Raw genomic sequence first — 26,417 nt, forward strand, 5'->3', positions numbered from 1 at the left:
ACACAGGCAGAGAAGAGCAAAGTTCATCATGACTTTGTGGGACAGAAAATAATACAGTCCAGAAGAGTTTAAGGGAATAAAAAGGGAGCAGAAAGGTAGTACAAAGGGAATTTTTTTAAAAGCCTCATTTATGGTCAAGAAAAAAATGGACATTGTATATAAATATCCACATTCCTGAATCTGTGGTCAAGAACATGAATTTTCTATTTCCATAAAAACATGAAATTTATAACCTCTGCAAAAAATATAATCTACATTTAAAAAGAAGTGGTTAATCACATGAAATCACAGCAAAGGCACAGTAGTAGGGAAGTTCAACATGGGTTTATGGAATAGCAGGTAATCTGGTTTGGAAGGGACGTGAGAAATTACTAGTAGAATAAATAAGGGAATAATGAGAGAGACAGTCCTTATATGCTTTTAAAAAAGCAATGTTTATTTAAATATCTACATTTTTAAAACTGTGGTCAAAAACATGAACCGTAATACTGCTGCATATGAATACGATCATATAAAGATATTTAATCTCCCAAATTTTCCAGGACACTCAGCTTTCAATACTGGCAGAGGACTAAAGTGGTCCTGTTACTCATAGCAGATGAGATTACAAAAACTAGATTTTAAAATGGATCCTGGAAAGTATCCAAAATATAGATAGAAACTAGAAGAGAGTTTAATTTTTAAAAAGTGCAAATGAAAGGAATATGAATATGAATTGTAAACTATGGCTTCTTAACCTGGAGACACTATCCAACTCTCACAGCTATGGCAGCAAACAGTAGGGAGAAAAATTATACCCTTATCACAAAATATGACAGATTTGAATTCAGGGCTGGAAAACTAGATGGAAATTTAAGGGGAAGAAAACACTGGTAGTGAAAGAACCAGGCAAGGAAAATGACCCAAATTCAGAATGTAAACCATCCAAACCCAGGATGATAGCTAAACTCTACACCAAAAAGGAGTGAACTACTGATATATGCAACAACAAAGATCAATCTCAAGATTACCGTTACATGAAATGAAGTCAGACAGAGAAGACTCATACTACATGACTATATTTATGTGATATTCTAGAAAAGGTGAAACTATAGTTATAGAAAACAGATCAGTGGTTGCTAGTGCTAGAGATGAGGAGGAGGGGGACTGGCTGCTAACTTTTTACTTCTGGATATACTCTTTATCTTGGTTGTGGTAGTCCCATGATGCTATACATTTGTCAAAACTCATCAAATTGTACACTTAAAATTGGTGAAATTTTACTATATATAAATTATACACAAAGTTAAAAAAAAACTTAAAATTTTCAAGGACTTTTACTTCTTGCATGATTTACTAAGAACTGTGTCATTAATCTAAAGCTCTTTTATTACCCTAGATTCTAACATTTTCCCTTCCTGCCCTCTGCTTTAGAACCACTGTCCAAAATGACAGATCTCACTAATGGGTATGTTGCATCTGTAAATAATGTGAAGGATGAGAAAAGGGGCAGAACAAAGAAACCACTGACCTAAGACAATACTCTTGGGAAAGAGGAGAGCAGGATGACAGAGATACAATTAGTTACTCTGGAAGGCAGAGAAGGAGCAGTACAAAGACGCTTCTTAAAGTGGTCTATCAAACAATAGCAATGATCTAAGGAAAACTTTACTCTTAGTCTGATTCACATCCTAACTGCACTTTCCAATAGGTAACCAGTAGTTGCATATGGCTCCTGACACTTAATCGAAAATAAATTAAGATTTAATTAAAAATTATGTTTTTCAGTGGCATTAGCCATATTATAAGGCCTAACTAGCCCTAAACAGCTACTGGTTATCATAGTAGCACAGAAAACGTTTCCTTCATCATGAGAAAAGTTTACTGGGACAGCATTAACCTGTAATCTTCAGTTTCAAAATTAAACAAAGACATCTTAAAAATGTTATAGAAAAAAATGAAACAAGGAAGAATACGTGAGTGAAGCAGTACCTTGGTACTATATATGTAAATTTCTTGTTTACAGAAGAGTGATAAAATTAGAGGAAGTCAGGCTTTAAAGTCACACAGAACTGAGTTCAAACTCCAATCCTGTCATTTAGTGTGCAACCCTGGGTAAATTATTTCCCAACACTTTAATTAAAGACACAAATATAAAATGAGTATAACACTTTGTAAAAGCGATCTCAGAGTTGCTGTATGAATTAAATGATATGAGATGTACCTAACATAGTACCTGGCACACCGTATAAATATTTAGTTCCTCAGTTTAATTGCAACTAGGGATAATTTTTGGCATGTTAGTTACCTGGTATAAGCAACTGGCAACTCCTTTTATTTTACAGTTCACAATTTTGGGTAAGATATATTTACCAAATACCATTTCCTTGAATTTTTAAGGATATAAATGTATACTGGAATAAATAAATTACTTTTCAAAACAAAATGGAACATATCTATAGTTTTAATAAGTGTTAATCCTTACCTTAGATGAAATGATCCGGTTATCTATAAATTTCTGAGGTGTGTAAAGGCCATTCTGAGGAAACCTGTTGGCTATGTAAATAGTTCTTGTGTCACTTTGATGTGGTGGGTCAAAACCCTAAGACCAAGCAAAAGAAAAATAATGACTAAGAAGGTTAGTTGTTATGATTCTTTATTGCTGGTTTTATTTAACTGACCAGATTGCACATATTATTACTGGCCTTGAACTGCATATAGGCTCAATCTAATTACTAGCAGAGTTAAGGCATATATATTTTTCTTTCCCAGGTAAACTAACATATTATCTTCAAATAAACACTTAGGTAATACCTTTGGTAATGAAAAATAATCCATACTGTTAGAAATGCTACTGTAAGGGGGGAAAATCATGTAGAAGATCTACAGAAGCATTTGAGGACAGTATTTCTTTCCTTCCCTTTCATTCCTAGGGGTTCCTTGCCTTTCTCTTAAGATGGATTCCTACTCAGTGATGTGGAAGTTCTGTGTACCTATAGCCTAATCAGCACCTACTACATCTGATGACAGAGGTTTATATTTTACTTCTTCCACACCCAGATCAACTTGGTTTCAAAGAACTTTGATCCCACGAGACTCACAATGCACTGGGTAGGGTCCTGCCTAGATTCACTCCACATAATCATCTCTTTGTGGTAGTCATATTATCAGTTGAATCCCTGAAATGTGGAGATGTAATTCTGGCCTCAAATTTAGGAAACCATTTTTCGAGGTACATTTATCAATGATCTCCAATGTAAAAGTTTTCACTGGGACAAGAATGCTGATACTTTATTCCCACAGTATTTTACTATTTTCCTAGGTGGCAAGTGAGTCTTCAATACTCTTTTGGCAGATCTTGGCAATCCTATGACAGGATGAAAGCAACCACCAAAAGCAAGACCTTTGTTTGTGGCTCTACTATTGCTACTAAGTAAGGAAAAAGTTAACTAAAGTTGGTATTTGTAATTACAATGATCTACTTGTAGCCATTAAGGACTCTAATTTAGTAATCTACTAAGTAAGTAATGTGGCTGCCATTTGATGCTTGGCATCCTTGTAAAATTTCCACTAAGTACATACATACACAGATAGTGGAAATTCCCCTATTACCTAGAGGTATATTTTGTTTAGCACATCAGAATATTAACAGTGCTATGTATAGATTTCAACTGCTGTCATTCTTGGTTTAAAAATTTTTATTCTGTGATCTTAGAAACAGCTACTACAAGACTGTGAAAATTAAATGCATTTGTATGCTCCATAAAAAAACCATGAAGTTTCATTTTATTTGCTTATGCTATTTATAGTGATGACCACATTTTGTGGATGTGAATGTGCCATTATGTGTCTGATTTCAAAATCAGTTTCTTCAAGGATAAAATATGGCATGCATATTTATCTTCTTCCTAAATTTTCCTTTAAACATTTCACAATTTTTCCCTATAATAACTTATGGAGGGGGGGAAAGGCAGGCCTCATAATCAGAGTTGGAACTTACTGCTCTATCTAGAATACTGCAATCACCTTAAAGATATGTGCTATTTATTCATTCAACAAATATGTATTGAGGTTAAGTACTATGCTAATCCATGTAGGATTATGTGATTTGTTAATTACTCAAGCAAATCATAATATGCCCTAACTCAACAAATAAATGAATAAAGAGTTGGCATGCTACTGCTATAGTCCATGCCTGTATTTCTCAAAGGGGGTTCACAGGAAGTTTGCCAATAAAGTTCATAAAGTTATATAAGAGGGACACACTGGTAACTGAAACATTAGACTACATGAAGCATATTTATTCCACATCCACTTTGAAACCACGTAAAAATAACAGCAAATTACATACCATGTATGTAAGTTTCTGGAATAAATTAAAGAAAAAAGAAAGTACATTTGTGGGTCTGAAAGAATATATAAATCTTTAGGAAGATGTCAAGACAATTGAGACTAAGAACCACTGATACAGAATTTTATTTTTCACTAAATTCCACCAAGACTGGAATTTATTACTAAGTACATCTAAAGTTAAGAAACAAAGTGCAAAACAAAGACTCCCCTAAAATATGTATGTTATTTATATATGTTACTATTGCAACATCTCATTCATGACTTCCTAGGATGCAAACATCCTTCTCCATTCATCTCTACTGACTGTACCAGTAATCACATACTAAAGTTTGAAACTCCTTAGATTCCTACAATTATTTCAAGGGAATATATTGAAATGTTCCAAAAATAAAACCAATTTTAAACTGAATTTTAAGTGCAAAATCAGTATATTCCAAAATATGGTAATTTAACATTAGATAATTCCAAAAGGAGATTGAGGAGTTTTTCCTTAATTCCCAAAGATGCTACAAAATCCACCTACGTATTTTGAGTTTTTTTCAGTTGTAATTAATTCACATGATCTCATTCAATCATTTTATAATCAATGGCATGTATATATGTGTGGATGTTATTTTTTCCACAAAAACGGTTAAATTTTATATTTGTGACTGCAGTATAAGTACACCTAGCTGTCCCTTATCGAAATCAAACCTCTAACTTCAGTTCATTAGCATCGTCTTCTCTGCAACAAATTAAGCCAGCCACAACTAAATAAAAGAATAACACTGTCCAAAAATAAAGAAAGTGACTTAGGGCAGGATCCATAAATGGACTTCAGGTCTATGAATCTCTGAAACTGTATGCAGATTCACTTAACATGTGCATTTTTCCAATGAGAGTGAGCATAGGTTTCATCGGTTTCTCATGATGTAAAGAAGCTTAAAACCACTTATCTAAAGTCTTGCTTTTGAAATCAGTTCTCCATCTCAATATTGCAGATTTTAAAAACAACACAAGAGAATCTTTATGTTTCAATAACACCTCTACTCTTTAACAGGAGCCAAAACAAACGTGACCAAAATTAAGTGTATAACTATACTGTTGGTGTGAAGTTCAAGCACAGTTTCACACTTTTCTAGCAAGCATTAATAGCAAGTCATGGCACTAAGAAAGAAATACAGTCTGAACTTCCTAATCACTTGGTCAAGGCTACATGCCAAGGTTGGCACACATCACATATTCTGCTGTCATCTCAGACTACCCATTCACACCTTCAACCCCTTGATGCTAGCCTGCTCCTTTTTCCTGATTCACCTTGCCCTAGGGAAAGGAATTTAGATAGATTAATACTATTCTAGCCACCCTAATTTTATTTTAATTCCTGCTGAAAAGTAGGATACAAGCTTTGGAAACACACAACTGTAAATAATTTAAAAATAAAAAACTCTCATATTCTATAAAAGTATGAAATTTAAAACCTCTTTTCAGTCTGGATTTGTGAGCATACGTTAAATTCATAGGTATTTAAAAAGAAAAAGCAGGTAAGGTAGAAAAAATCTCATGATGGCATTTTGGGAACAAACTGACAACACATAGGAATGGTTTGAAAGAGATTCCTTTTATAACCAAAAACTGATGCGATCTAGGGAAACCAAACCACTAAATAGCTTTATAATTTTTAGAAGTTGGTCTCTGGCACACAGCAGTACTTGGAAATGAATCACTACGTTTTACATTTTCATACCAAATATACCAGCCTCTCCGTAATCTTAAAATCCCAAAGATTTTAGGAAAATTACAAATATTACAAATAAAACGCTAACAATGGCTAAAACTGTAGTCCTATAATTAAAACTGTTACACCTCTTTACAATAACTAAGAAAATATCATCTTTAGAGTTCACAGTGATCAAAGTAAATCTGTGCTTCTTATTCTTATATGTGATCTATTCCCTCTAAAATATAAAGAAAAAGCTTCAAGACAAACCATACACCAAAAAACCCAAAAAGCTGCAGAGTCAACACTGCAATACCACTGTTATTAAAATAAATGAACAAAAGCTTTAATCACATGCTTTATATGACAAAAAGTAATTTTTTGTTGGCTGTATCCTCCAATGTACACAGGCACATGAAAATGGCCTAGTAAAAATATGATGATTCTGGGGAAGAATGATTTAGTGTATTTTACCAAATCTATAAACTTAATTGTGAATTATTATTTCCTGGACATAGACTTTAAATAAAATATACCTATATGAAGGTACTGTAAGGGCAAGATAATTTTACACTGTTAACAATGGAAGGTGATAGAGAATAACTTAAAATACTTGTGATGTAAACAAACACAATAATTAAACATTTTTGTTTCCTGTTACATAATTTTCATTTTAGGACTTAAGGTTGTTCTCCATCTATCAAACCAGTCTGGGCTTCCAGGAAGTTGGCTTAAATGCAGGGGTAGGTTAGGACTGACTAACTACAGGATATAAAATTTAGAGTGACCTTTGACTCCAAAATTCTTAAATCATCTGTCAATGCTTCATTACAGGAAGCTCATCTCTGATAGATTATATTACTTCCCAAACTTGATTTTTCTGTGCCAACATTTACCTCCAGCAAAAGCCTCTTCATCCTTCAAGTTTCAGCTTAAGAGGTTCCTTCTCAATGGAGCTTTCCCTGACACTTCTTTTTCCCCAGAAACAAAGGAAGGCATTTGTTATTATGCCCAACAAACCTTTTATATACTCTCATTATAGATTTTATTACACAGATTAGTAATTACTTGGCTGTATATCCAGCTCCCCCTCCAGACTGTAAGATTTTTTTTTTAAGCTTATTTATTTATTTTGAGAAAAAGATTGTGCAAGCAGGGGAGGGGGAGAGAGAGAATCCCAAGCAGGCTCTGCACTGTCAGCATGGAGCCCGATGTGGGGCTTAAACTCAGGAACCAGTGAGATCATGACCTGAGCCAAAATCAAAAGTCAGATGCTTAATTAACTGAGCCACCCAGGTGTCCCCAGACTACAAGATCCTTAAAGATAGTATGTGCTAATTATTTAATGAATAATTACTGAAATTAATGAATAATTTACTGGATACAATAAATTCTGTAGTTTTGAGGTTCTAAGTTTAGTTTTTAAATATTTTTAACAATAACTTTTCTACCAAATTGAATTTAAATTCAATGATATTTAAAAGAAAAAGGAAAAACTTTAAAAGTGATCCTGTAGAGTGAAACCCATCGTTGCTAATGAAAGAGAGGCTAATAAGAAGCTTTTCATTCTGCTGTTCTTAGATTTATCTTATTATCAAAACCATTTATTATAACTTTACAGTTGGTTGGGGTTCATTTCTGGATGTCAAAGAAACCAAGTTCTATTAGGGATATGCAAATCAAAACCATGAGGTACCACTTAGCCACCTACTGGGATGGCTACTATCAAAACAAACCAAAACAAAATAATTAGTATTGGCAAGGATATGGAGAAATTGGAATCCTTGTATACTGCCAGTGGAAATGTAAAGTGGTACAGCCTCTGTGGAAATATTATGGAGGCTCTTCAAAAGAAGTAAACACAATGATCATATGATCCATCAATTCCACCTCTGGGTACATACAAAAAATGTAAAAGCAGAGACTTGAACAGATATTTGTACACAGATATATTGAATAATACGAGTATTATTCACAATAGCCAAAAGGTGGAAGCAACACAAATGTTCATCGACAGATGAATGGATAAGCAAAATATGGTATATACACACAATGAGCTATTACTCAGCCTTAAAAAAGGAAATTCGGACACATGCTACAATATGGATATACCTGGAAGACATTATGCCAAGAACAAATGCTGTATGATTCTTTATGTAAGAGATAGTCAAATTCAGTTTGCCAGATGTTTAGTGAACAGGGGAACAGGGAGTTTGTGTTTAATGGGTACAAAGTTTCAGTTTTGGAAGATGAAAAAGTTCAGGAGATGGACGGTGGTGATATGCACAACAATGTGAATGTACTTAATGCCACAGAACAGTAAACTTGAAAATGGTTAAAATGGTAAATTTTATGTTACATATATTTTACCACAATTAAAAATATCAATTTTAGCCATCTGAAAATTTCCCATGGGTTTTCTGGATTAGAAGAGCCCTATTCGATCACAATTCAACCATAATATTTAATTTCTTTTGTTTGTCATGCTGGTGTTTTCCATGTATGGCAACAGAGACATTTATGATAAAAAAATAAATGTGTGAGGCTGTTTTAGTTTAGATCAAATTTAAAAATCACAAAGAACGCTAAATTTGATTTTTTTTAAAAAATTTATTTATTTATTTATTTGCTATTGTTCTGCCTATCAGGTTGAACACTGGCTGGACAAGAAGTGAAACTGGTAAATCTTCTAACTGTGGTATCCAAATTAGAGGTAACTAAGTAAAAAATTTCTACCCAGTTTTTCAAATACTTCTGAACCTTTACCTTCTCCCCTCACAATCGTACACAGCAATGGCAATGAAGATGGTTTTGTAGGTCCTAATTAGAATAACAGAAGCAATGGATTACAACTCTGAGAAAGGCTAGAGACATGTAGTCAATCAAAAACCATATCTTTTACACAGTATATACAAGGTTTAATATTTAAAAATACCAAGAACAAAGACACAACCACAAAATTCTAAATAATAGCATGAAAAAACATCTTCAAGTCAAAGGACAGAGACAGAGGGTGAATCCTATTTAGTTACTTTGGCAAAAACTGACACAAAAAGTAGGAAAAAAAAGTAGGGTGGAAGAAAGATACACAATTGCCTCATTAATTTTATTTATAGAAACCTGATTTCAGGAATGCCAGAACCAAGAAACTGCTACCAAATAAACAACAAGAGCAGAAGCAACAATAAGAAAACCCAACAATCCTGTACTTCCTACCCGTCCCCTACCGGTCCCACACCGGTCCCACACCGGTCCCACTTTCCTTAATCTAGATAATTTACCTTTCAGTTGCCATAGTTACAAAAAATTTTAATATTGCTCAAAATCTGTAACACTCTTGCTCTTACACAGAATGAAAGCATATGCTGTCCCTGTTATCAGATAGATACAATGTAATACCAAGCATTAACATTTAGTAAATCAACCAAAATAATACTGTTACTGAAATAATGTTTCTGAATGACCATATACTTTTCTACTCATCTATTTTTTTCTGATTGACTGTTTAAGTGTGCTTCTTATTCTTACTCAAAGAACTATATGTAGTAGCTCTCTATTACAGCTAAAAGATTATATGACTCAAAGTCAAAACTCCTCTTGGGGAACGAGCCTAAGAAAAGGAAGGAAGACTTCTAGGAAGCATTTCAGAAGTAAGTATTGGTATTGATTTTCACAATGATTGGGGGAGGGTCTACTGACAATTAGTAGGTGGATGGACGGATGGGTGGGTGGGGCAGAGATATCAGACATTCTACAGCGCATTAGAGAGTCCTGCCAACAAAGGAATGTCCCGTGAGACAACTTTCAAATGCCCTGCCTGATATCTGCACTGATAGAAAATCTCTTTAGAATAATATGAATCTCTATTTACAAAATATCTTGCATGGATTTATTAATTTTTCAAGAATGCAACTACCACATATACTGAAGGAAGATAATAGTTTGATTTGTCAGAACTTTGTAAACAGTTGGTTCACTGTTTCAGGAAATTACATCACCAAAGGAAATGTCACTTGAATTTGAGTCACCAATACAGGCATACCTATTTTATTGCATTTTGTAGATACTGTGTTCTTCACAAATGGAGTTTGTGGCAACCCTGTGTCAACAAGTCTGTTGGTACCCTTCTTCCAACAGCACTTGCTTACTTCACATCTCTGTGTCACATTTTGGTAATTCTTGCACTATTTCACACATCTTCATTATTGTTGTATTTGTTATAATGATCTGTGATCAGTGATCTTTGATGTTACTAGTGTAATTTTACGGGGCACCATGAACTCTACCTAAAGATGGCGAACTTCATCAATAAATGCTATGTGTGCTCTGACTGCTTCATTCCCCATCTCTTTCTCTCCTTAGGCCTCCCTATTCCCTGAGACACAACAATATTGAAATTAAGCCCACAAGGACCTCTAAGTGTTCAAGTGAAAGAAAGGGTCACGTGTCTCTTACTTCAAATCAAATCTAGAAATGATTAAGCTTAGTGAGGGCATGTCAAAAGCTGATATGGGCCAAAAGCTAGGCCTCTTGTACCAGTTATTCAAGCTGTGAATGAAAAAAATTTTTTTTTCCTTTTTTCTTGAAGGAAATTAAAAGTGTTGCTCCAGTGAACACACCAATGATAAGAAAACAAAACAGCCTTATTTCTTACATGGAGAAAGTTTTAGAATGGCTTAGACAGAAAATCAAACCAGTTTTAATAACATTCCCTTCAACCAAAGCCTTAGCCAGAACAAGGCCCTCACCCTCTTTAATCCATGAAGACTGAGAGGAAAGGAAGCTGCAAAAGAATAGTCTGAACCTAGAGCAGATTGGTTCATGAGGTTTAGGGGGAAAAAAGCCACCTCCATAACACAAGTGTTCAAGATGAAGCAGCAAGTACTGATGTAGAAGCTGCAGCAAATTATCCAGAAGACAGAGCTAGGATAATTAATCATGGTGGCCACACTAAACAACAGATTTTCCATATAGACTAAACAGTCTTGTATTAGAAGAAAATGCCACCTAGGACTTTCATAGCTAGAGAGGAGAAGTCAATACCTGGCTTCAAAGTTTCAAAGGACAGGCTGACTCCCTTGTTAGTAGGGGGCTAATGCAGCTGTAGCCACTTTAAGTTGAAGCCAATATGCTAATTTACCATTCCAAAAATCCTAAGTCCTTTAAGAATTATGCTAAATCTACTCTGCCTGTGCTCTAGAAATAAAACAAGGCCTGGATGATGGCACATCTGTTTACAAAAATGGTTTATTGAATTTTTTTAAAGCCCACTGTTGAAACTTTACTGTTCAGACAAAAAGCTTTCTTTTAAAATACCGCTGCTTATTGACAATGCAACTAGAGCTCTGATGGAGATGTACAACAAGATTAATGTTATTTTCATGTCTGCTAACACAACATCCGTTCTGTAGCCCACAGATAAAGGAGTAATTTTGACCTTCAAGACAAATGCTGTTGGGAAAACTAGACAGCAACATGCAGAAGAATGAAACGGGACCACTTTCTTACACCATACACACACAAAAAAAATTCCAAATGGATTCAAGACCTAAATGTGAAACAGAAAACCATCAAAATCCTAGAGGAGAACACAAGCAACAACCTCTTTGATATTGGCCATAGCAACTTCTTTCTAGACATGTCATTAGAGGCAAGGGAAACAAAAGCAAAAATGAACCCTGGGACTTGATCAGGATAAAAAGCTTCTGTACAGCAAACAATCAACAAAACTAAAAGACAATCTTTGGAATGGGAGATGATATTTGCAAGTGATGTATCTTATAAAGGGTTAGTATCCATAAAGAACTTCTCAAACTCACCACTCCCAAAATAAATAATCCAGTTAAGAAATGGGCAGAAGACACGAATAGACATTTTTCCAAAGAAGACATCCAGATGGCCAACAGACACATGAAAAGATGCTCAACATGACTCATCATCAGGGAAATACAAATCAAAACCACAATGATATACCACCTCACACCTGTCAGAATAGCTAAAATTAACAACACAGGAAACAACATATATTGGTGACGATGTGGAAAAAGGGGAATGCTATTACACTGTTGGTAGGAATGCAACTGGTATAGCTACTCTAGAAAACAGTATGGACATTCCTCAAAAAGTTAAAAAGTGTAACTACTCTATGACCTAGCAATTGCACTATGAGGTATTTACCCAAAGGATACAAAACTACTGATTCAATGCAGCACATGCACCCCGGTGTTTATAGCAGCACCATCAACAAACAACCAAACTACGAAAGAGTGCTTCAATAAAGAAGATGTGGTATATATATACAACAGAGGATTACTCAGCCATCAAAAAGAATGAAATTGTGCTATTGCAATGGCATGGATGGAGTTAGAGTGTATTATGCTAAGCAAAATAAATCACAGAAAGACAAATACCATATGATTTCACTCATATGTGGAATTTAAGAAACAAAGTGGATGAACATAGGGAAGGGGGAAAAAGAGACAGACAGGGAAACAAACCATAAGAGACTCTTAACTATAGAGAACAAATAGGGTTGATGGAGAGAGGTGGGCAGGGGATGGGCTAAATGGGTGGTGGGCATTAAGGAGGGTGCTTGTCGTGATGAGCACTTGGTGTTATATGTAAGTGGTGAATCACTAAATTCTACACCTGAAACCAATTTTACCATATGTTAACTAAAATTTAAATAAAAACTTGAATCAGTGAGAAAAAAAAAAAAAAAACTTTTCATAAAGCTATTGCTGCCATAGAGAGGGATTCCTCTGATGCATCTGAGAAAAGTAAACTGAAAACCTTCTGGAAAGAATTCACTATTCTGGATACCATTAAGAACATCTGTGATCCATGGGAAGAGGTCAAAATCTCAGTATTTGCAGGAGTTTGGAAGACATTGATTCCAACACTCCTGGATGATTTTGAGGGGTTTAAGATTTCAGTGGAGAAAACAACTGCAGACGAGGTGGAAATAGCAAGAAAACTAGATAGAATTAAATTAGAAAGTGAAGCCTGAAGATGTGGCTGGATTGCTGCAATCTTATGATAAAACTCTAACGGATGAGGAGTTGCTTCTTATGGATGAACAAAGAAAGTGGTTTCTTGAAAGAGAATCTACTCCTAGTGAAGATACTATGGAGACTGTTGAAATGACAGTAAAAGATTTAGACTATTACATAAACGTAGTTGATAAAGCAGTGGCAGAGTTTGAGAGGATTGACTCCAATTTTGAAAGAAGTTTTAGTATGAGTAAAATGTCATCAAGCAGTATCACGTGCTACAGAGAAACTATACCTTCATGAAAGAAAGAGTCAACTGATGGAGCAAAGTTCATTGATGCCTTATTTTAAGAAACTGGCACAGCCACCCTAACTTTTAGTAACCATCACCCTGATCAGTAAGCAGCCATGAATATCCAGGCAAGACCCTCCACCAGGAAAAGATTATGACTTGCTGAAAGCTGACATTATGGTTAGCATTTTTTAGCAATAAAGTGTTTTTAAACTGAGGTATGTACATTGCTTTTTTAGACATAATAATGTTGCACATTTAATATAGTGTAAACATAAATTTTATATGCCCTAGGAAATCAAAAAATTCATTTGACTTGCTTTGTTGTGTTACTCACTTTATTGCATGCAGTGCTCTGGAACTGAACCCACAATATTTCCAAGGTATGCCTTGGAAGTATACACTATACTTTCAGCAGTCTGCATTAGTGGCCATGGATTCACAATGATTATAATATCTGATCTTTATGTCTACTGAAGTTATGACTGCACACTTACCTTCTGAAATAGAAATTACTTAATATAACTGTATTTCTCTATTCTTCATGTAACAACTTCAGTTTTGATGTTGATTTTTAAAAAATTTTTTTTTTTTTAACATTTATTCATGTCTGAGACAGAGAGAGACAGAGCATGAACGGGGGAGGGTCAGAGAGAGAGGGAGACACAGAATCTGAAACAGGTTCCAGGCTCTGAGCAGTCAGCACAGAGCCCGACGCGGGGCTCGAACTCACACACTGCGAGATCGTGACCTGAGCCGAAGTCGGACGCTCAACCAACTGAGCCACCCAGGCGCCCCTTGATGTTGATTTTTTAAAGAAGTTATTAGTGTAGGCAGGTTACAGATTTAAATTTTATCACTGGATAAGAAGGGATGTAGCATTCATAAAATATTTGTTAGGGTCTGACAGGGTTGAAAAGCAACTAGATACCTGGAAGACCAAAATATAAGTTACAAATACTCACTGTCTTGGGTCTATAACAGAATCCCTCAAGGAAGAAGTTGCTGCTTTTACCATAAGCAGTACTGCCAGTATTCAAACCAGGAAACCACAACAAATATTTTCAAGTATAGATTTAAACAAGCTAATGTATTAGGTAAAAAATTATAAAAACAACATAAAAATATATTGAAATTAAAGAACAGACACGCTGAGTGAATCCTATTTAGTTATTTAGACAAGAACTGAAACAAAAAGTAGAAAACAGCAGGGTGGAAAAATGATAATTGTCTTATAAATTTTATGCACTGGGAACCTAAAAAACATGCTTCAGAAGAAAATAAAACATATATGTACAAGGTTAAACAAATAGGACCCAGCAAATCCTAAACTACTGGTACAAAAAATTGAAAATTAAACCTCAAGCAGAAAAATTATTATTTAGCAACACTGGGTCAAACTGACATAATTCTAAAAATGTATTTTTAAAAGACACAGAAGACTATTTTCACTTCTTCCAGGAAGCAAGTAGTTCGTTTACACTGCACAATGACTATTAAAATTGTACTGCTGATCTACAGTTCTTGACTTCTACATGTAATGAAAAGAATTTCCTTTAGCAATCAATCAAAGAGTATTTACTGAGTACTTTCTACATGCTTTGTAATAAGCTAAGGACTAGTGGTGATATAAAGAAATAGATGACTTAATCCCTGCCCACCTGGAGTTGATAAAACTTCAGTGATTTAGGTCTTATTTACCTTACATATCACCTAATTTCCTATTTCCACTCACATATTTAAGATCAAACTACAATTATTTTCTCATTTCAATGTGGGACACCCAGCATAGATATTTAGAAAGCAACTGGATATTTTTGTTTAGATGTTAGGAAAGAGGGTTGGACTTGGGATAGGAACCCAGCAAGCATAAAGATGATAGTTAAAATCAAAGAATGTATGAGACTGCCTGTTATGAGTGCACAGTGAAAGAAGAGAAAAAGGGCAAGAGATGGAATTCTCATTTAAGATACACGTGGGAGAAAAGGAATAAGCAAAGGAGAAAGATCACCAGAGAGAAGGAAAAGAGAGGAGAGGTGTGGCAGAAACACAGGAAGAAGTTGCAAAAAAGAATTATTTCATATGCTGTAAAGAAAGATGAAAACTGAAAAAAAGAGCACCGAATTTAATAATTAGGAAATCACTGGTGACTTTGATCAACACAGTTTGAATAAAATTAAAAAGGCTATAATGGATTGATTAAATAGGGGTAAAGAAGAGAGTAGGGAAGTAGGGATAGTGATTACAGCTGAATCAAATAAAATATGTGTATTTTTTAGTGTAAGCGAATCATATTTTTAGGTTTGAAATGAAGCATCTGGCAAAGAGGGAGAAAAATCAAGTTATGAGAACGACAAAATTATTGAAGGATCAAGGAATCATTAAATGTAATGTGTTATGCCAGATGGAGTTTTGAAGCAGAAGAAAGAACACTGGTGGAAAAACTAACATCTGAATAAAGTATAGTGTTTAATAATAATGTATTAATATTAGTTCACAGTGTAACAAGTTTAACCTAGTAATGTAAAATATTAGTAAGAGAAACTGGGTGAAGGGAATATATACAAATTCTTTGTATTATCTTTCCAACTTCTCTGTAAATCTGAAACTATTCTAAGATAAAAAGTTAATTTTTTAAAAGTTAAAAAAATAGTCCTTAAAAACAAGCACATCTACAAACTGAAGCAAACACACACACACACACACACACACACACACACACACACACGGGCATTACATTGACCTAGTTTTTCTTATTTTGCATAGAGTGACTGAAAACTTTATCTCAATCTATGGGAAACATCATCATTAGGGAACTCATGGTCTAGGAGACAGTATAAAGATTATCAAAACCATCTATGATTACTTAAGAATTTTGACTTTCAGGGGCACCTGGGTGACTCGGTCAGTTAAGTGTCCGACTTCAGCTCAGGTCATGATCTCGGGGTTCATGAGTTCAAGCCCTGCATTGGGCTCTGTGCTGACAGCTCGAAGCGTGGAGCCTGCTTCAGGTTCTGTCTCTCTCTCTCTCTCTCTGTCTGCACCCACCCCTCTAAGAATAAACATTTTAGGGGCATCTAGGTGGCTCGGTCAGTTAAGCCTCCGACTTCAGCTCAGGTCATGATCTCACAGTTCATGAGTTCGAGTCCCATGTTGGGCTCTGTGCTGACAGCTCAGAGCCTGGTGCTTGCTTCAGATTCTGTCTCCCTCTCTCTCTGCCCTTCCCCAGCTCATTCTCTCTCTCTCTCTCTCAAAAAAGAAACATTAAAAAAAAATAGAATAAACATTAAAAAAAATTTTAAGAATTTTGACTTTCACTGTCCCCTAATAAATACCTAAGTTTTTAAATTTTTTTGTTTTGTTTTCAAATTCTGCAAATATATGCTGGAAAAAAGGTTGACAACATTAGCAGGTAAGCAATGAACCAATTTCCTTTAAAGTTGCATAAAGAATTGGAACCACAAAGGGCGGGAGGGGAGGAGTCTCCTGCACATCTAAGTTAGAGGCCTGTGCCTTCACATTTAAATTTCAACAGGAAAACACACATGAGGGAACCATTTGCCAGTTTTTCAATAGTAAAGAATCAAGTCCACCCTTATACCTTTGTTAGCATTTTTCAAACTTGTATATTAAAGAGCACAGTGGAGAACTGAGATAAGCAAATATATCTATATTCCCTTTGTAGCTCAGGAGATATAAGAGTGAAGAAACAATTTCCTATGTACATATGATTAAGATGAACTGACTACAACTACTTACGCTTTATCTGCCAACTGCACTCATTGCAAAAGACTCTTTCTTCAGAGCAAAATCTTACAATACCAATAAGTAACACAAGTATTTATTGGAAAAGATGTGCTTGATACAATGTGAGGCACTGTACCAAATGTGAGTAAAGATATCTGAGCATTCTGAAATATCAAACTACTTAGTATGTCCTTTATTAAATTATCCTATTAATTTTTAAAAAATACAACTTATAAATATTATGAGCACTGACTATATACTAGGTAGTATGCTTGGTACTGTGGAAATACCAAAATGAGAAGTCAGGGCCTCTGTTCTTTTTATTTATTTATTTTTTTAATGTTTATTTACTTTTGAGAGAGAGAGAGAGAGAGAGACAGAGTATGAGCAGGGGAGGGGCAGAGAGGGAGACACAGAATCCCAAGCAGTCTCCGGGCTCTGAGCTGTCAGCACAGAGCCTGATGCGGGGCTTGAACTCACGAGCTGTGATATCATGACCTGAGCCGAAGTCAGACACCCAACTGACTGAACCACCCAGACGCCCCAAGGGCCTCTGTTCTATATAAAACTTCATTTAGAAAAAATAAGGCCTCTTAAACACACAAAAAAAGAAACAAAATATCAAGTAAAATGAGTAAAATTTTAACTGAAATAGCAGTAACTCCTTAGATGACTCACTTTTTTCCCTTTAGAAGATTATCAAATACATCCTTCTTAATAGAGTTAAATGTGACATAATTCCATTACAGGTGTAATAAGAGTTATTAATTAAAATGGACAACCATCCTATCTCTTTTCATCATTTCTAATATCTATTTCAACATCACAAACTTGTCAAACTTCAAAATAAATTTTTGATCTCCCAAGGTTCAAGACAAAAAGGAAATTAAAAACATGAAAACTGTAAAAAAAAAACAAAAAAACAAAAAAACTTGCCATGCTGTTCAAAATCAATTTATATATATTGCATTTTATAGTAGATAACATTTTCAAGAGGATATACACTAAGGTACAAGCACGTTCTAACAACTTCTGGTACCTAAAATATTGTGTCAACTTGAGAATGGCTATAGCTGAATAACTACAGGAACTCTCCACCACTTCTCTCCTCTTCCTCTACAAACCTGTCACTTGTGTCTCCAGAGTACCACTGTTGCCTAGAAATTTCTTCTCCTAACTCATTTCCTAGTGTTGCCTCACTCTTGAGCAGATTTAAGGTGGCAGGATTGGGAAAGAGAGATACAGGGAAAACTGCTGCTACTGCTAATTCTCTCCTACACTGCTAAGCTCTCTGGAAAAACTCTCTAGGTTCAAGTCTTGCTGCTGATATTTGTTATTGGCCTTGGAAAAGTCTATACTGTGAGCTCTTCCCTTTGCTTCACAAAAGCAAAGATGAATAAAATACCTGGTTTTCTTTAATTAAGAAGACTTGGGCTGCCCAGGTGATTCAGTCAGTCAAGCATCCAACTTCAGCTCAGGTCATGATCTCCAGGTTCACGGGTTCAAGTCCTGCATCACGCTCTGTGCTGACAGCTCTGAGCTTGGAGCCTGCTTCCAATTCTGTCTCCCTCTCTCTCTCTGCCCCTCCCCTACTTGTGTTTGGTCTCTCTCGAAAATAAAAACATTTAAAAATTAAAAAGAAAAGACTTAGCTAAGTTTAAAATAAGATAATCATTTCTGTAATCAAGGGTTGAGCCTTTGGGACTCCATGTCTAGAAACAGGCAGTCTGAAGTTCAAATCCTTTGACATGATAAGGATTAATAGCATCCCTTTGTATCTGGGTCCTAGAGTCAGGTTCAACTGAAAGGAAGCTGAAAAAAATTTGTGTACCTTTAAATATGTATAAAACCTCCAAAGAGGTAACAATAATATCTCTTTTTTTAAAAGAAAATATTATGAGAAAAACCACACAGATATGCATCAAAAACAGACAAAACTGAAAGAGGTCCAATAAATATGGAAATAAAAAAATCACTTAAATTAAATATTCAGAAGACAGTATGAACTCTAGATTGGACACAGGTGTGAGAATTAGTGAACTGGAAGCTAGAACTAAGGTATTCACAGTGAAAGCAACACAGAGAGAAAATACATGAGAAATATGAAAAAGAAGTTTAAAAGCCATAGAAGACAGAGTAGTATCAAGCAAGAGTTCTAGACTGAGAACATTAGAGGCTGAGAAGCAGTATGTATGTATGTATGTATGTGTGTATGTATGTATTTTTAATATAATTTATTGTCAAACTGGCTTACACACAACACCCAGTACTTATCCCAACAAGTGCCCTCCTGGATGCCCATCACCCACTTTCCCCTCTCCCCCACCCCTCATCAACCCTCTGTTTGTTCTCTGTATTTAAGTCTCTTATGGTTTGCCTCCCTCTCTGTAACTATTTTTCCCCTTCCCTTCTCCCATGGTCTTCTGTTAAGTTTCTCAAGATCTACATATGAGTGAAAACATATGATATCTATCTTTCTCTGACTGACTTATTTCACTTAGCATAATACCCTCCAATTCCATCCATGTTACTGCAAATGGAATGATTTTATTCTTTGAGAAGCAATATTTAAAGAAAAAAAATAGCTGAAAAATTTTCTGAACCATATTAATAAGAGCCTTCAGACTGAAAGCACACACAAGTACAGAGTAGGAAAAACATGAAAAAATATTATAGATACAGCACAATAAAATTACAAAATATCAAGGACAAAGAGATAACCCTAAAATCCATGTAACACAGATTACTAACAAAGTAATGGCAATTAGATTAAAAACATATTTTATACCAGCAATTATAAATGTCAGAAAGCAATGGAATAAGTAGTATCTTCAATATTGAGTGAAAGTAAATGTTAATCTAGAATTCTGTACCTAAATTAGTGTTCAATAATAATTATGAAATAAAGACATAAAAACTGAAACAGATCACCCCTACAAAAGAATGTATTTCATTAAAAATAAAAGTAAATCCAAAGGGAAGAGGTGGTATGCAAGAAACAATGGTAAGTAAAAGAAATCATTAAATTTTAGTAGAAAATAAAAATGAGTAACTGCTAAAAAGTTGGAAAAAAATGTTTTGAGTTTAAAAACAAGCAGAACTAGAACACACATTATGGGGGAAAATATTTGCAAATTATTTATTTGTTAAGGGTCTTGTATCTAGAGTAAAAAAAAAACTCTTAGAACTCAATTAAAAGTATTCTAATTTTATGAGAGAGAGAGAGAGAGAGAGAGAGAGAGAGCGAGCATGCACAAATGGGGGACAGAGGCAGAGAGAGAAAGAATTTTAAGTAGGCTCAACTCAGTACAGAGCCCAACGTGGGGCTCAATCTTATGACCCTAGGATTATGACCTGGGCTGAAGTCAAGGGTCAGATGATCAACCAACTGAGCTACCCAGGTGCCCCCTTCAAAAATTTTTTAATAGACAAAAAGATTTGAATAGGCATTTCTCCAGAAAAGGTGCAAATGGCTAACAGGGACATGAGAAGATGTTTGAAATCATTAGTTATTAGCAAAATGTAAATCAAAACCACAATGAGGTATCATTCCCACCATGATGGCTATAATTAAAAAGACAAAACCAAGAGTTGACAAGGATATGAAGACACCGGAACACTTAAAAACTGCTGGTGGGAATGTAAAATGGTGCAGCCACTTTGGAAAATAGTTTGGCAATTCCTCACAAAGTTAAAAATAGAGTTACCATATGATCCAGTAACTCCACACTTTAGGTATAAACCCAAGAGAAATGAAAATATATATGGATGCAAAGACCTGTCCATTAGAGGTCAAAGTAGTGTTATTTCTAGCCAAAAGGTGGAAACAAACTAAATGTCCACCAACTGATGAATAGATAAACAAAATGTACTATATCCATACAATTAAATATTATTTGACAAAGAAAGGAATGAATTACTGATATGTGCTATGACATCAATGAACCTTGAAAATATTATGCCAGGTGAAAGAAAATAGTCACAAAATACCAAATACTGTATGATGCTGTTTATATGAAATGTCCACAGCAGGCAAATCGATAGAGACAGAAAGGAGATTAGTGACTGATTAGGGCTGGGGGCTACACGTTTGGAGGAATGGAAAGTGAGAATTACTGGGAACATAGTCTCTTTTAGGGGTATAAAAATGTCCTAACGTTGGAGTATGGTGTTGGCTGCACAATTCTATGAATATACTAAAAAAATTGAAACTTTAAATGGGTAAATTGTATGGTATGTGAGTTAAATCTCAATAAAGCTGGTAAAAGGGAAAAAAGTAGAGCTAAACTATTATGTAATAGTAATGTGAAAAGTGAGAGTGGAAATACTTGAGTTAAAATGTAAATCCCTATATTATTTGTAGGCAGATAGAGATACTCAATATATAGGTATAGCTAGAAAATAATAAAATACAATCCATAGCGTCTACCTCATCAAAGAGAAAAATATGAAAAGAAACTTAACAAATTAAATGCAAAGTCAATCAAAATCCTAGAATGATTCTCCACAGAAGTAGGTAAACTGATTAAAAATAGCATATGGAAGGGTAAAGATCAATGCAATTCTGAAAGAAAAAAAGGATTGGGGGTTCTGTTCAGCCAGATATCAAGACTTTATAAAAAATACTATAATTAAGACAGTGCATAACACCCCAGTTACATTAATGAATAGATGATCTAAACAGAAAATCAACAATCACATATCAGGCCACAAAATAAGTCTCAACAAATTCAAAAAATCAAAGTCATACCATCTTTTCTGACCACATGCTATGAAACTAGAAATCAACCACAAGAAAAAGCCTGGAAAGCTCACAAATACATGGAGGTTAAATAAATGCTACCAGACAATGAACGAGTCAACCAAGAAATCAAAGACAAAATAAAAAAAAAATACACAGAGACAAATGAAAATGAAAACACATCAGTCCAAAATCTTTAGGATACAGCAAAAGTTGTTCTAAGAGGGAAGTTTATAGCAATACAGGCCTACCTAAAAAAGAAAAAACCCAAATAAACAGCCTAATCTTCTACCTAAAGCATCCAGAAAAAGAAAAACAAATGAAACCCAAAACTAATAGAAGGAAATAATAAAGATTACAGCGGAAATAAATAGAAACTAAAAAATAGAACAGATAATAAAACCAGGAGTTGGTTCTTTGAAAATATCAACAAAATTGATAAACCTTTAGCCAGACTCATTAAAGGGAGAGGGAGGGAGGGACACACTCAAATAAAATCAGAAAGAAAAAGGAAAGGAGAGAAATAACAACTGACACCACAAACTACAAAAGATTGTAACAGAATATTATGAAAAATTATATGCCAACAAATTGGGATAACCTAGAAGAAATAGATAAATTCATAGAAACATACAACCTCCCAAAACTGAATCTGGAAGAAATACAAAATTTGAACAGACTGATTACCAGTGATGAAACTGAATCAGTAATCAAAAAACTCTTAGCAAACAAGTCCAGGCAGGACCAGATGGCTTCATAGATAAATTCTACTGAACAAAATGACCTAAAGAAGATAAAGGGGCACCTGGGTGAATCAGTCAGTTAAGCATACACCTTTTGGTTTTGGCTCAGGTCATAATCTCATGGTTTGTGAAATCGAGCCCCATGTCCAGTTCCACGCTGACAACACAGCCTGCCAGGGATCCTCTGTCTTTTCTCTCTGTCCCTCCCCTTCGCACATCCTCTTGCCCTCCTTCTCTCTCTCTCTCTCTCTCTCTCTCAAAATAAATAAATAAATAAATAAACATTAAAGAAGACATGATATCCCTTCTTCTCAAACTATTCCAACAAATAGAAGAGGATGGAAAACTTCCTGATTCATTCTATGAAGCCAGCATTACCCTGATACCAAAACCAGATAAAGAAACTACAAAAAAAAAAAAAAAAAGAAAGAAAAAAAGAAAACTACAGGCCATATCTCTGATGAACACAGATGCAAAAATCCTCAACAAAATATTAGCAAACTGAATCTAATGATACATTAAAAAAAATCATTCATCATGATCAGTGGGATTTATCCCTGAGATGCAAGCGTGGCTCAATATTTGTAAGTCAATCAATGTGATACATCACATCAATAAAAGAGATAAAAACCATATGATCATTTCAATAGATGCAGAAAAAGCATTTGACACAGTACGACATCCATTCATGATAAAAGCCCTCAACAAAGTAGGATCAGAAGGAACATACCTCAACATAATAAAGGCCATATATAAATCTACAGATTTAATGCACTCCCATCAAAATACCAACATTTTTCACAGAACTAGAACAAGCAATCCTAAAATGTGTATGGAACCCCAGAAGACCCCAAATAGCCAAAACAATCTGGAAAAGAAAAACAAAGCTGGAGGTATAACAATCCCAGACTTCAAGTTGCACTACAAAGCTGCAGTAATCAAAATGCTATCTATCACACTGGCACAAAAATAGGCCCACTGTTCAATGGAACAGAAGCCCAGAAATAAACCCACATTTATATGGTCAATCTTTGACAAAGGAGGAAAGAATATGCAATAAGGAAAAGATAGCCTCTTCAACAAATGGTGCTGTAAGAACTGGATGGCTACATGCAAAAGAATGAAACTGGACCGCTGGCTTACACCATACAAAAAGATAAAGTCAAAATGGATTAAGGACCTAAATGTGACCCCTGAAACTATAAAAATCCTAGAGGAGAGCACAGGCAGTATTTCTCTGACTTTGGACATAGCAACTTTTTTCTAGGTATGTCTCTGAAGGCAAGGGAAATAAAAGCAAAAATAAACTATTGGGACTACATCAAAATATAAAGCTTCTACACAGTGAAGGAAACAATCAACAAAACTAAAAGACAACCTGCTGAATGGGAGAAGATACTTGCAAGTGACATATCCATAAAAGGTTAGTATCCAAAATAAAGAACTTATACGTCTCAACACCCATAAAACAAATGATCCAATTAAAAAATGGGCAGAAGACATGAGTAGACATTTCTCCAAAGAAGAATTACAGATGCTCAACATAATTCATCATAAAAGAACTGCAAATCAAAACTACAATGAGACATTACCCCACACCTATCAGAATGGCTAAAATAAAAAACACAAGAGGGATACCTGGGTGGCTCAGTCAGGTAAGCATCTGACTTCGGCTCCGGCCATGATCTCGCAGTTCATGAGTTTGAGCCCCGCGTCAGGCTCTGTGCTGACAGCTGAGAGCCTGGAGCCTACTTTAGATTCTGTGTCTCCCCCTCTCTCTGCCCCTCCCATGCTCATGCTCTGTCTCTTAATAATAAATAAACGTTAAAAAAATTTTTTTTAAAAAACAACACAAGAAACAAAAGGTGTTAGGGTGTGGAAAAGTAGGAACCTTTGTGTCCTGCTGGTGGGAGAGCAAACTGGTGTAGCCACTGTGGATAACAAGCGGTTCAAAAAGTTAAAAATGGAACTACCCTATGATTCAGTAATCACACTACTGGGTACTTACTCCAAAAATACAAAAACACTAATTCAAAGGGATACATACACCCTCATGTTTAGAGCAGCATTATTTACAATAGCCAAATTATGGAAGCAACTCATTTTATCAATAGATAAATGGATAGGAAAATGTATATATGGAATGTTACTCAGCCATAAAAAGGAATGAAATCTTGCCATTCACAAGTATAATGCAAATATAGTATTAGCACATATAATGCTAAGCAAAATAAACCAGTCACAGAAAGACAAATACCATATGATTTCACTTATGTGTGGAATTTAAGAAACAAAACAAATAAGCAAAGGGAAAAAGAGGAGAGAAAAATTAACCAAGAAACAGACTCTTATCTATAGACAACAAACTGATGGTTACCAGAGTGGGGATGGGTGAAATAAGTAAAGGGGATTAAGAGTACACTTATAATGATGAGCACTGAGTAATGTATAGAATCACTGACTCACTAGATTGTACACCTGAAACTAATATAACACTGCATGTTAACTACACTGGAATTAAATGAAAAACAATAAAAAAGTGCATTACTGGCGCACCAGATCAACAGATGAATTAAACTGAAGACAGAACTTAGGAAGAGAACAAGATGCATGAAAGAGAATGCTGGTATATGACAGAGAAGTCAAACAACACTGATTAGTGGGGGAAAAGATGGCTCATTCAATAAAAAGTACTGGGACAAATAACTCCATATGGGAGAAAGTAAATTCTCTATTTCATACACAAAAATCAATTCCTAAATGTTGAAAAACTAAATTTTAAGACAATTTGAAGAAAACACTAGAAAAACAGCTTTATGATCCTGGTGTATGAAAGGAATATCTAAACAAGTAATAAACTTGTTTATTATAAATAAAATCATTAGTCCTAATACATTTACCTACAAATAGCTTTAAAACTTCTGTGTCAAAAAAAGACACCATCGACAAAGTTAAATACATACAAGGGAGGATGAACTGGAAGAAAATATTTACAACAAACGCAACAAAGAATTAGAATACAGATTATTGAAAGAACTAATAAGGAAAAGACAAACTATCCAATAGAAAAATAAGCAATATATTCATTTGAATGAAATACAGGACACTTGAATTTCACTAGCAATCAGGGAAATGCAAATTAGAACAAAATAAAATACAATTCACACCCATCAAATTGGTAAATTTTTTCAGGTCTGACAGTACAAAGTGTTGATGAAGATATAGGGAAAGAGGAACTCACATGTTTTGGAAAATAATTTGGCAATACACGCTAATAGTTATAATGTATACACCCCATTACCCAACAATTCCACTTCTAAGTATTCCAATTAAAAAAAAAACCACAAAAACATAAATATTATCACTGCAACATTTTTGTAATAGGAAAAAATGACAACAATCCAAATATCCATTTCAGAAGAAGAGCCTCCTAAAAGACTGGGTAGGGCCAAGGTTGCTTTATTTTGTAGTATGAGAGCCTAGCAACATGCTATCACAGATTAGGTGTTCAGAAAATGTTCAAGTGAATAAATAACTAAATGAGAAAGAAATGGTGTTACTGAAAAGTAGATAAAGAGTTGAGAAAATTTTTGCTATATGGAGAACTAAAAATAGACAAAAATCCTTGCCTTCATGAGATAAATGAGACAAATAAATAAATTACAGAGTATGTTAAATAGTGTTAAGTGCTTAGAGAAATAAAAAAAGGGCTGGGGAATAGGGAAGTATTGGGAAGGTTTACAGTTTTATAGTCAATGTCCAGAAAAAGCCTCACTGATAAGTAACAATTGAATAAAGACTTGAAGGGAATAAGGGAGCCAGCGGATGGCAGTGTGGGGGATTGACATTCCTAGAAGAGGTAATAGCCAGG

General features: G+C 34.8%; 1 protein-coding gene across 7 annotated transcripts in view; it reads right to left on the bottom strand.

Moving 5' to 3' along the window:
* Positions 1-26,417, bottom strand: part of ATP11B (ATPase phospholipid transporting 11B (putative)) — a 130,469-nt gene that overhangs the window by 99,096 nt on the left and 4,956 nt on the right. For 5 of the 7 annotated variants that reach the window (XM_060639303.3, XM_060639305.3, XM_060639307.3 and 2 more), the window contains exon 2: positions 2,465-2,581. In XM_060639303.3, the coding sequence (XP_060495286.1) occupies positions 2,465-2,581 (117 nt within the window). Of the gene's footprint in view, positions 1-2,464; positions 2,582-6,927; positions 7,027-26,417 lie in introns of those variants that run through there. The other 2 variants (XM_060639304.3, XM_060639312.3) reach the window with 2 other exon arrangements.

This window comes from Panthera onca, chromosome C2 (genome assembly GCF_046562875.1).
Source record: "Panthera onca isolate mPanOnc1 chromosome C2, mPanOnc1 haplotype 2, whole genome shotgun sequence".
NCBI classification, from domain to species: domain Eukaryota; kingdom Metazoa; phylum Chordata; class Mammalia; order Carnivora; family Felidae; genus Panthera; species Panthera onca.